At 44.7% G+C, this 11715-nt stretch overlaps 1 protein-coding gene and 1 non-coding gene across 2 annotated transcripts in view; one reads left to right on the forward strand and one right to left on the reverse strand.

Annotated features, from left to right (window-relative positions):
• LOC124606072 (sialin-like) overlaps positions 1-3645 on the reverse strand; it is an 81858-nt gene extending 78213 nt beyond the window's left edge. The window contains exon 1 of the mRNA XM_047138036.1: positions 3618-3645. Coding sequence (XP_046993992.1) covers positions 3618-3645 — 28 coding nt within the window. The remainder of the gene's footprint in view (positions 1-3617) is intronic.
• Positions 3646-11124: 7479 nt separating this feature from the next.
• On the forward strand, positions 11125-11199 carry Trnal-caa. Its single transcript has one exon. It is a non-coding gene; the product is annotated as a tRNA-Leu (tRNA).
• Positions 11200-11715: the final 516 nt, after the last annotated feature.

Consider the following 11715-nt stretch of genomic DNA (forward strand, 5'->3'; position numbering starts at 1 on the left):
CAAAATACAATTACACCAAACCTCAAATACAAGTTAAAATTTAACACACACGGCGACAACCGACAGCTTACAATAGTTCAAATATTATTCAATCTCATAGGTGCGCAGATGTCATTACCAAAGGGAGTGTGCGAACCAACTTGAAGCAACTATAACGTGGCATAGACCAAATTAAAGATTCGGCAGTCTATGCAGAGAAGTGGGCAAGAATCGGTAAACAAGTCAGGAAACGATCACCGTCGCCCACATACACACTCGCGCACGGGCACAGAGGAGCCAACCTTAAGCCAGGGTGATAGGACAGGCAGGGTGCAATAAACAGTCACGGGGCACACCGAACCACTGGACGGGAACTACCAAAATTCACTCACCTTAAACTTTACGTACGACTCCCGGGCGAGGAAACGGGAAATCGTAAGGGCACAGGCCAGCAAAAACCCCAGACAAACACACAGAATCCCATAAATACCAAAACATAATTTAAGCAAGTATCCCCCAAAATAATAAATGAAAAACACCAGTTTGCCTTTGTTCTACAATATTGCTTTTATTGCTAACCGGTTTTCGGCTTACAAGGCCATCTTCAGACATTAAAAGACGGATAATTGTGCTGTTGTGGCACATTTTATCATATTAACGGAATCTTCCGTCGGTTCTTGGTAGAACAACATTATAATAATAAATGAAAAGCGCCAGTTTGCTTTTGTTCTACAATATTACTTTTATTGCTAACCGGTTTTCGGCTTACAAGGCCATCTTCAGACATTAAAAGACGGATAGCCGAAAACCGGTCAAGAACTCGTTTCTGAAAGTATTTGTATGGAGTGTAGCCATGTATGGAAGTGAAACGTTGACGATAAATAGTTTAGACAAGAATAGAATAGAAGCTTTCGAAATGTGGTGCTAAAGAAGAATGCTGAAGATTAGATGGGTAGATCACATAACTAATGAGGAGGTATTGAATAGAATTGCGGAGAAGAGGAGTTTGTGGCACAACTTGACAAGAAGAAGAGACCGGTTGGTAGGACATCTTCTGAGGCATCAGGGGATCACAAATTTAGCATTGGAGGGCAGCGTGGGGGGTAAAATCGTAGAGGGAGACAAAGAGATGAATACACTAAGCAGATTCAGAAGGATGTAGGTTGTAGTAAGTACTGGGAGATGAAGAAGCTTGCACAGGATGGAGTAGCATGGAGAGCTGCATAAAACCAGTCTCAGGACTGAAGACCACAACAACAACCTTATTCTTAGGTTTTTTAGGGTATGAAATCGAAATATGATACTTAAAAAACTGTATCACCCAGCATTTCTCCACGTTTTACAGTTAACTTTTTAAATTAAGCGATTTTTTAAAGAGTATAGCAGCTTTTATACAGTTAAAATAATTTTAAAAAGTGTCATGAATGTAGATGACGCTTGTAGCACTGCTGAAAAACGTTTGCTGGAAAAGAAAGGTCGATTCTATTTTTGTGTTAATAGATGGTGTTTTTTTTTTACTGTCAACCTGGCGGTTTTTTTTTCTGTCAACCTAATCTCACTTTCGTTTTCTGTACATGTGCTCAGTACAATGTCTAATTGTGGTTGTAAAAACTCTGCTGACAGTTTTTGTTATTTGTGGTGAATTTGTGATTAAAAAACACCAAAGAAACATTACAGACTTTGTGAAAAAAGGTTTATCTATCATTCTTTGGATCTAAACTTGGTGATCAACATGAATCTTGCGCACCGCATAAGGTATGTTATATGTGTGTTGAAGACCTGAGGAAAGGGTACAAAATGGAAGAAAAAACCTTTAGATTTGCAGTTCCTATGATATGGAGGAAGCAAAGAAATTTTTCCGATGATTGCTACTTTTGCATTGTTGATATTACTGGTCATAATTCGAAAAACAGGAAGGTCCGCCGTCCGACCAGTAGGGCATGGTGTAGATTTGGCCGGTTCCTGAACCACCACATGATTTAAATTCTATTCCAACAGAAGTATTTTCTGATGTACAATCTGATTTAGATGAACCAGATAATGATGAATTCCATTGTAATACAGAAAGTCTAGAGCCCAAATTGTTTACTCAGACCGAGCTTAACAATTTGTTTAGGGTTCAAATAGTTCAAATGGCTCTGAGCACTATGGGACTTAACATCTGAGGTCATCAGTCCCCTAGAACTTAGAACTACTTAAACCTAACTAACCTAAGGACATCACACACATCCATGCCCGAGGCAGGATTCGTACCTGCGACCGTAGCGGTCGCGCGGTTCCAGACTTAAGCGCCTAGAACCGCTCGGCCACACCGGCTGGCGATTTGTTTAGGGATCTGGGCTTAACGGAAGAAAAAGCTGAATTTCTTGGCTCTAGATTAAAAGAAGAGAACAAAATTGTAACCAGCATATACATGTGTAGAAAGAGAGAGCAGCAATTATCCAAGTTTTTTCAAAAAGAAGGTGATTTAGTGTACTGCTCAGACATTCCTGATCCGATGAATGAGTTTGGTACTGAATAAAAAAAGGAAGACTGGAGGCTATTTATTGAGTCATGCAAAACTAGTGATGGAAAAACGCTACCAAAGCCGCTGGAACACCAACATGATGTGGGACTACTGTTCGTCACTTCACCGAGAAGTTCAGCAGGCGACTCATCTTAGAAAAAGCTACTCAAGAAGCTTCGAAGAAAAAAGAGAATGAAAAAACAAACCAGTTCCAGCTGACAAGTGAAATCTCTGTTAACACATATCATTGTTTTAAGTAGCTTACTGTAAACACAAACCATGCTTATGTTGTAACAAAGCGTTTCATTAATTTCCTCGTTTATCGTATAGCATGGGACTTTTATACTATGTAATAAAAAGCGTATTGCTCGAAAACTATGCGTGATACAAGAAAACTAAGGCTAGATTTGGTTTCAGCTCATAAAAATCTGTAAAGATCAGTTATCAAAGTAAAAAAGTTTTTCCAAAAAAATTTTAGTTGGCCTGTGTTATCATTCTCACACCGCGAAGTAACGTTACAAAAGCCTTATGGGCTTTCTTTTTATCCACAAGAACATTAACTGAAAAACAGCTCGCCTAAAGTAGCAATTTCGAGACTCGAGGTCTGAAATTAAAATTCTGCCACTGTCGTCCAAAGACATTTAATAGTTTGTGCCTATTTAGCGATCGTGAAGGATTTAGAGGTGCTTTATTCTTATCAGTACGGTAACATATCATAGTCTTCCATGACGCGAAGTATACTGCTGTCTACAAGAACAAAACATGCTGAATACAGCCACCAATATTCTGCAAAGTCATCCTCCTTTTAGCACAATACATTTGTCCTGGCTCTGCGATACCTCCTAGGGCCACTGTACCACATTTCTGAGACTGGCCTCTCAGTATTCGGCATTTAGAAGTGAGGGAGGTGGCAGATGGCTTGAGGTACTAACTCCTGTTAGGGAGGAGGATGTACTCACTGTCCAATATTCCTGATACAGACCTTCCGTATTTCCCTAAACCGCTAGAGACGAATACCCGTATGATTCCTTTAATTAGGCCACGGTCGATACGTTGCCTCTAATGACAGCGCTGTTTAAGTAACGTGAAATTGTAACCTTCCTTCCCGTTCAGCGGCTGCGTGAGAACTTACCGGTGCTGTCCTGAGGTGCTGTCGCCATGGCTGCTGTTCCCTCGTGCTGCCTCTCTGCAGGGAGCTGATGTGCGGCAAGGCGATGGTGCCGTTGACTCAGCTAGACCGTGGTCTCCTGGCGCTTGCTTTTATCTGCACACACAACTGATTTGGCAAGAAAGGAGCACCCGGGTACGATGGGGAGATACACATTAGGCGGATGTGGTATGAGAGCAATGTCACTTGTCGCGATAACCACACGTCATTCCGGACGAAGGTGAGATCTCTATCCTCTTGCTTACAACGTCTGTTTCTCAAGTCCCAACAACATTCCTCTGTTGGTAAACAGACTTAATTTGCATCCGTATGACCTTGCATCCTTTTATACATAACAATCTTTAATTTATCCGTGTTAACGGTGGCTGAGCGCCGAGACTGTGGATTAAACTACAAGAAGAAATACAGCTACGAAGCACTTTTTCTAAAGCAGTTTATTCCAAGATGTGTTTCAGGCTTTCGTTCATCTTCAGTTGCCGTAATAAATTATGTCTACAACTGTGCTACGTTTTGATCGCCACCGCCATCTTCTATTCTAAAACTTGTAGTCCCTTTTTCTCATGCGTGCCGGCCGGTGTGGCCGAGCGATTCTAGGCGCTACAGTCTAGAACCGCGCGACCGCTACGGTCGCAGGTTCGAATCCTGCCTGGGGCATGGATGTGTGTGATGTCCTTAGGTTAGTTAGATTTAAGTAATTCTAAGTTCTAGGGACTGATGACCACTGCAGTTAAGTCCCATAGTGCTCAGAGACATTTTTTCTCATGCGTGTGTGTATAAGAGTGAAAAAACGAGCTGTAATTGAAGGTATCCTGTGCCTCGGAAGTAAAATAAAAAATGGCAGACGAAGCAAGCAGGATATAAGAAGCAGACCACTACAGGCAAAGAGGGTATTTCTCGCTAAAAGAGTCTCTAAGTATCAAAGGCCTTAATTCGAAGAAGAAATTTCTTAGAATGTACGTCTGGAGCTCAGCATTGTACGGAAGTGAATCATGGGGTCTGAGAGCCGGCCGCTCTGGTCGAGCGGTTCTACGCGCTTCAGTCCGGAACCGCGCGGTTGCTACGGTCGCAGGTTCGAATCCTGCCTCGGGCATGGATGTGTGTTCTGTCCTTAAGTTAGTTAGGTTTAAGTAGTTCTAAGTCTAGGGGACTGATGACCTCAGATGTTAAGTCCCAAAGTGCTTAGAGCCATTTGATCCATTTTGGGGTCTGGGAAGTCCGAGAAAGAAGAAAACTGAGCAGAGATCTGTTGTTAGAGAAGGTAGACGAAAATTAAGGGGATATTAGGTGACGAGATTCTTCGCAGAATGTGCGGTGAAAGGAATATGTGGAAAGCCGTGACTAGAGGTAGGCACAGGCTGATGGACATGGTACTAAATGAAAACGCAGAGAGCAAAAACTGTGAGACAGACTGGAATGTATCCAACAAGAGCTGTTCAGAGATGAAGAGGTTGGCGTAGAAGAGAAAGTTGTGGCGTGCCGCATCAAACCAGTCAAAACATTGTTGGAAAACAAGATCGATCACAAAGCCACATTTTAGCGCAGCCTATTTTATTAGTTTTAGGCAGCTGAGCGTCTTAAAGCCTTGTGAAGTTATTCATGGGCGTATGCTACGTTCAGTAGCACAAGCGTCGATAATAATGTCAGTTACTGTGAATTTACTTGCAGCGGCATAACGGGCCTGACTGGCTGCAATAACAGTTCGTTGAGATCGTTAAGCACGGCACGCCTGGCACCCAAGTTACACGCTTCCTTACCAGGGAAATCGAATCGGTAAACCTGGCTCCGACTTTCATCGGCGAAATTGGTAATTTTTCTGTAACATACTGATGAGACGTGGCATACTAACTGTACCATTTTTCACGTTGGTATTCTACCCTATAACATCAATCGTACGGCGCTTAACATGTAATTTCTTATTAGGACGTAGGTGGATTGGAGGGTGTGATTTGCTTGTTCTGCCTTGAAGTGTAACAGGTTGCATATGCGATGCTGTCTCAAGATGGTAAGCTTTGCCTATAGTGAAGTCGGTATAAGAAGAGCCCTGGCGGCTAACAACGCTGTTGCCAGCTTTCAACTGCATAGCGCTAACGGCTGCAGGCGAAAGTAATAGTCGCCTATTTAACTGCGACAAGACTGTGACGATGCTGTCTCAAGATCGTAAGTCCGCAGCTCGTGGTCTCGCGGTCGCGTTCTCGCTTCCCGAGCCCGGGGCCCCGGGTTCGATTTCCGGCGGGGTCAGGGATTTTCACCTGCCTCGAGATGACTGGGTGTTTGTGCTGTCCTCATCATTTCATCATCGTTCATGAAATTGGCGAGATTGGACAGAGCAGAGGTTGGGAATTTGTACCGGCACTGATAACTGCGCAGTTGAGCGCCCCACAAACCAAACATCATCATCATCAAGATTGTAAGCCTTGCCTATAGTCAAGTCGGTATAAGAAGAGCACTGATAGCTAACATCGCTGTTGCCAGCTAACGGCTGCAGATGAAACCAATAGTCGCCTATAAAACTGCGACAACACCGTGACATTACCGTAGAAATGTTTACAAAATTGCGTTACGTGATTGGTTCAGGCAGGTGCGCAAACCTGTGGCACCCAGCCCTCAGAAACTATCAGGAATCAACTTACGACGACTCGAATATAGACGCTGTGAGTTGTATGGGGTCACCACAGGCGAGCGATGGTCTGTGTCCAGCGAGACCACGACGACTTCGCCACATTTATTCTGTACTGTATGCAACATAAAAACGTACTTTCAGTGGCCAAGCCATAAACAACAAGACGTCCAAGAGCCCCATTCTTCGAACCGACGTCAATTCTCCACCCCCCCCCCCCCCTCACACCAACCCAAATGCTATGGGTGGCGGGTGGCATCTTCAGCTTCATTCAGGGAAGCTTCCAGATAATTTAGTTTCCGGGAATGATCATCAGGACCAAATCGGTAGTGTCAGCGAATTCAGCGCATTCAAAACTGTTGACTTATGCACTTCGATGTGGTCAGCGTGGCATAAAGAGCAGCGGTCAACTATATACGAGGGACGTTCCATAAGTTATGCAACACTTCTTTTTCTCGGCCGGTTTCAGTTGAAAAAAATGTGGGATTTGTTGCGAAACATCGTGGAATATTCCTGCTACGGCCCATATAATTACATGAAGTTCCGAGAGGTTGTGGCGCTGTACGTAGCCTTCAAAATGGAGTCTGTAACGGAGTTGCTTCCAGGCAAGGAGCTGTCATTTTCCTTTCGCGGGAAACCAAAGCTTTGCAGATATTCATAGGCGCTTGCAGAATGACTGCGGACAACTCGCAGTGAACAAAACCACTGTGAGTCGTTGGGCGCGGCATCTGTCATCATCGCAACAGGGTCGCACAAATCTGTCCAATCTCCTACGGACCTGCCGACCGCACACAGCTGTGACTCCTGCTACATTGGAACGTGCGGACACTCTCATTCGCGTTGATTGGCATATCACAATCAAACACCTCGCTGCTAAATTGGACGCCTTTTCGTAGTGCTGATACACTCGTCCACAGTTATTGTACACAAAAGTTCGCCCCCATAGCTGAGTGGTCAGCGTGACGGATTGCCGTCCTACGGGCACGGGTTCTATTCCCGGCTGAGTGTTGCGCTGTCTTCATCATTATTTCATCCCCATCCGCCGCGCAGGTCACCCATTGTGGCGTCGAATGTAATAAGACCTGCAACAAGGCGGCCAGACTTGCCGCGCAAGGGGCCTCCGGGCCAATGACGCCAAACGCTCATTATTATTCATTGTACACAGTGTGCCCACTCTGATCCTCGGAGCCTAGCAGAGGACCAGAAAGAGTAACGAAGGACCATTTGTGCGGAATTACTTGCGTGTTACGAGGCTGATCGTGACAATATTTTGTGAAAAATAGTCACAGATGATGAAACATGGGTGCATCACTTCGAACCGGAAACGAAACGGCAGTCCATGGAGAAGCCCCACACCACCTCTCCACCGAAGAAAAATTTCAGAGCCGCACCCTCAGCCGATAAAGTCATGCCGATCTCTTCCTGCACCTCTCAAGAGGTGAAACGATCACCTCGGAAGTATATTGTGCTACCCTGAGGAAACCGGAAAAACAATTTCAGCGTGTTCGTCGCCACATGAATGGAAACGAACTTCTCCTTCTCCATACCAACGCGAGGCGTCGCACAAGACTGCGCACCCGAGAGGAGCTCACAAAACTTCGTTGGACTGTCCTTCCTCCTCATTCATCCTACAGCTCGCAACTCGCACCTTTCGACTTACATCAGTCTGACGCAATAAAGGATGCACTCCGCGCGATGATAGAGAGGTTATTTATTGATGGGGAGGTTATTGATGTAGCATGACGTCGACCAGTGCAGTGGTACCATGCGGGCATACACGCGCTCCCAGTAAGGTGACGTAAGGCCGTCACACTGAACGGACATTATATTGAAAAATACGATACTGTAGCCAAGAGAGTGGGAAATAATATGGTGTACAGGAATCCGGAATAAAACAGACCTGTTTACAGGAAAAATTATGTTGCCTAACTTATTGAACATCTGTTTCAGGACGTTGGACATTAAGTTTTAATTGTCCTTCCCAAACGTAGGTGCTGTTCTCCACACACGTGTCGCTCAGTGCTATATATTTTTTTCCAGGGATGGATGACTTGCCAGAGACCTTGGTTGTCGGAATCTGCAGCTTACCTGTTCAGGAATCGGACCACCTCGGAAATCACTTCGTTGTCATTCCGGAAATGCCTGCCACACAATGGTTTCTTCGTCCGAGAAAAGAAAAAGTTACTGACACCACGTCAGGATAGCGATTGGGACAATATAATCCTAAAACAGCAGCAGATGTGACTGTGTCTCGTACAGAATGAGCTGGGGCGACGTCGCGGAGCAAAAACACGCGCTTGTATAGATAATCGCAACGCTTTATCTTCACAGCCTCCTGTAACCCGGCCAGGAGATTTCAGCAGTATGATCCTGTAACGGTGTTCCCGTCATGAGTACAAGCTGTTGGCTCTACGCGTGGCAGATCCAAAAAACGCTCACCATCAATTCTCCCACTGATGGTTTGGTAGGATGGATAAATGTCTGAAATACTTCATGGTCTGGGAGAAGGAGACGGTTAAAATTTCGTTGGGAGAGGATGTGGATGTAATCTGTGCAAGTGTAGGGTTGGTGGGATGTGATGGTAGAGGAGCGGCAGCGTACTGGCATTGGAAATTAGGGGGGGATACAATAGGATTATAGGAGCCAAGCTTGTGGTTGATGCAGAATATGCGAAGGTATTCTATGTTATTTAAGAAAGGTGGATAGTTGATAAGATGATGAAGAATGCATGTGGGAGGGGGGGAGGGGGGGGGGGGGAACACATGTGGGAACTGGAAACTCAGGTGGAGAGCATGACATTCAAGAATGTGAAGGGACTTACATAACTCAGGTGGAGCGGATATCCATACAACGTTTGCGTATGAGAAGATGGGTCAGATCAAGATTTTCTAGATGAGGACAGTGAAGGGGGAGAAACGCCATCCTCAGCCAGTTAGTAGTTTTACTCTACTGTGGACTATATGTTAGACGGTTAGTAGGCGGGGTTTCCATGTTAGTTGTCAACCGATGGTGAGTCCAAGATATTTTACTGTATTGGTTAACTGGATACAACGGTCGTAAATGGTAAGGTACAATTCGTAACGGCGGAAGTTGCGGGCGGTTCGTTCCATAATTGTTACATGCGTTTTGGAGGGGCTAATGTTGATAATCCGTTGGTTAATGAGCCGTTATTTACACCGGAAGTTAAACTCGTCGAGATGAGTCTGGAGGACTCGTTAGGATTTCTGGAGTGTAGTACAGAGGGCGAGAAAAGCGGTGTCGTCTGCTTATTGAAAGATGTGGACTGGTGGAGGTAGTTTAGGCATATTGGCACTACAGAGGAGATAAAGGAGAGGAGAGAGACAAAGCGCTGGGTATACCTACAGTGGGATGGAAAGTATGGAATTAGTATTGTTAATACTGACAAAATATGACGTTTTACGTAGCCTTCCCCCACTGTAGTACAACACATAGAACATTCATACAAGCATGTAAAACTGGCGGAAAAGTCCTTGTTTGGGATTTTGTTCAGCTCGCACATCACATTGACCTGAGTGTCGGTTATGTCGCCAAAGCGCTGACCCTTCATGTGAATGCCTTTACTTTGTCGTTTGTGTTAGGTTCATACTGATAATAATAAGTCTCGTCACCCTTGATGATTTTATCAAGATAAGAATTGTCCGCATTTTGAATGTCAGTCAAGTCGCGGCAGGTGCCAGCGCGTCGTTTTTCTTGTTCGAGTGTCCAAGTCTGTGGGACAAACTTTACATACACTTTTCTGTTTTTGAAAACGTTCTGGAGAATGTCCTCACGGCTTTATACTGGGTGGTTATAAACGGTTTGATTGCTTCTAAAAGTGTTACGGAGTACGTAGCGCTGAGTAATAGGTATTAAGGAAAGAACCGATACTTTTCTCCGTTTCCGAGTTAATTAGCACTGAAGTTAACCAATCGGGCTGTCGAGGGCGCAAATTCAAGGGCACCCACCAGCAATAGTGTCATTTTTTCCTATAGAGTACCAGGTGACGGCGCAAGAGAAAGCTGCGTCCTAGGCCCGAGTTCGGTCATCACTACTGTCCCATGCCTCATTTTTGTATCGCCCTCCTGTTTGTTTTTAGGAAGCCAAATGAAGAATACGTTTTGCGATATTGTCTCTGGTGGTCCTCTCGAATTTGCGCTTGTGCGGCCTAATTGACTAGCTTCAATGCTAATTAACTCGGAAACGACGCAGCATTTCGAATTTCTTCTTAACAATACTTTCTCAGAACAGCCTACCCTTCAACACCCTTACAAGCTTTTAAGACTGTTTCTGACCACTGCTCAGTTCTTTGCTCCATTGAAATTTGTGACGTAATAATGCTGACACACTGAGATCGCTCGTCCCTTACCTAGCGCTGCCTGCCAATGGCTGACTGATCGAATGCGTGTCTGTTGTTTACTCTTGTTAGTCCAAGATGCCGCCGTACTTACTGCGGTGACGTAGCTTGCACGTCAGGAATAAAACCAGTGTCGGATCTACAATGAGATTTTCACTCTGCAGCGGAGTGTGCGCTGACATGAAACTTCCTGGCAGATTAAAACTGTGTGCCGGACCGAGACTCGAACTCGGGACCTTTGCCTTTCCCGCGCAAGTGCTCTACCAACTGAGCTACCCAAGCACGACTCACACACACCACGTCCTCACAGCTTTACTTCTGCCAGTACCTCGTCTCCTAACTTCCAAACTTTACAGAAGCTCTTCTGCGAACCTTGCAGAACTAGCACTCCTGAAAGAAAGGATATTGCGGAGACATGGATTAGCCACAGCCTGGGGGATGTTTCCAGAATGAGACGAGGTACTGGCAGAAGTAAAGCTGTGAGGACGGGGCCTGAGTCGTGCTTGGGTAGCTCAGTTGGTAGAGCACTTGCCCGCAAAAGGCAAAGGTCCCGAGTTCGAGTCTCGGTCCGGCACACAGTTTTAATCTACCAGGAAGTTTCAGTGTCGGATCTTTTTGAAAGGGCTGTATATGTGTAAACTACGATGCTGTTTTGGAAGCAAAACGTGGAATATCGAAAATCTGGAGAAGCAGAACCTAGAAGTATTTTAAATATGATGCAGTCGAGTAATGCTACAAATGAGGTTTTCAGATAAATTATGAAATGACGGAGTACTAACGAAAGTAAAACAAAGGACAGATTAGTGATGGTATCCTCTATGACATCTAGGAATAGGTAAGTTATCACGGGAAGGAGAGTAAAGGAGAAACATGGCAGGCAAATAAAGCTTGGAGTGTGCAAAAGTGACCGTAGAGGTTATTAGATGTAGTATTTACGTAGGGACAAAAGGATTAGCAGAAGATACGAAACGATAGTATTTCGGAAGAGGTTTATGCTCTAAGCACCATAATTTCGAGAGCAATTTAACTGTTAGCAATGTTGAACCGAAAATAATAAAACTTTTTAGTATTATATGCGCATGATGGTGCAA

This window comes from Schistocerca americana, chromosome 3 (assembly GCF_021461395.2).
Source record: "Schistocerca americana isolate TAMUIC-IGC-003095 chromosome 3, iqSchAmer2.1, whole genome shotgun sequence".
Lineage (NCBI taxonomy): Eukaryota > Metazoa > Arthropoda > Insecta > Orthoptera > Acrididae > Schistocerca > Schistocerca americana.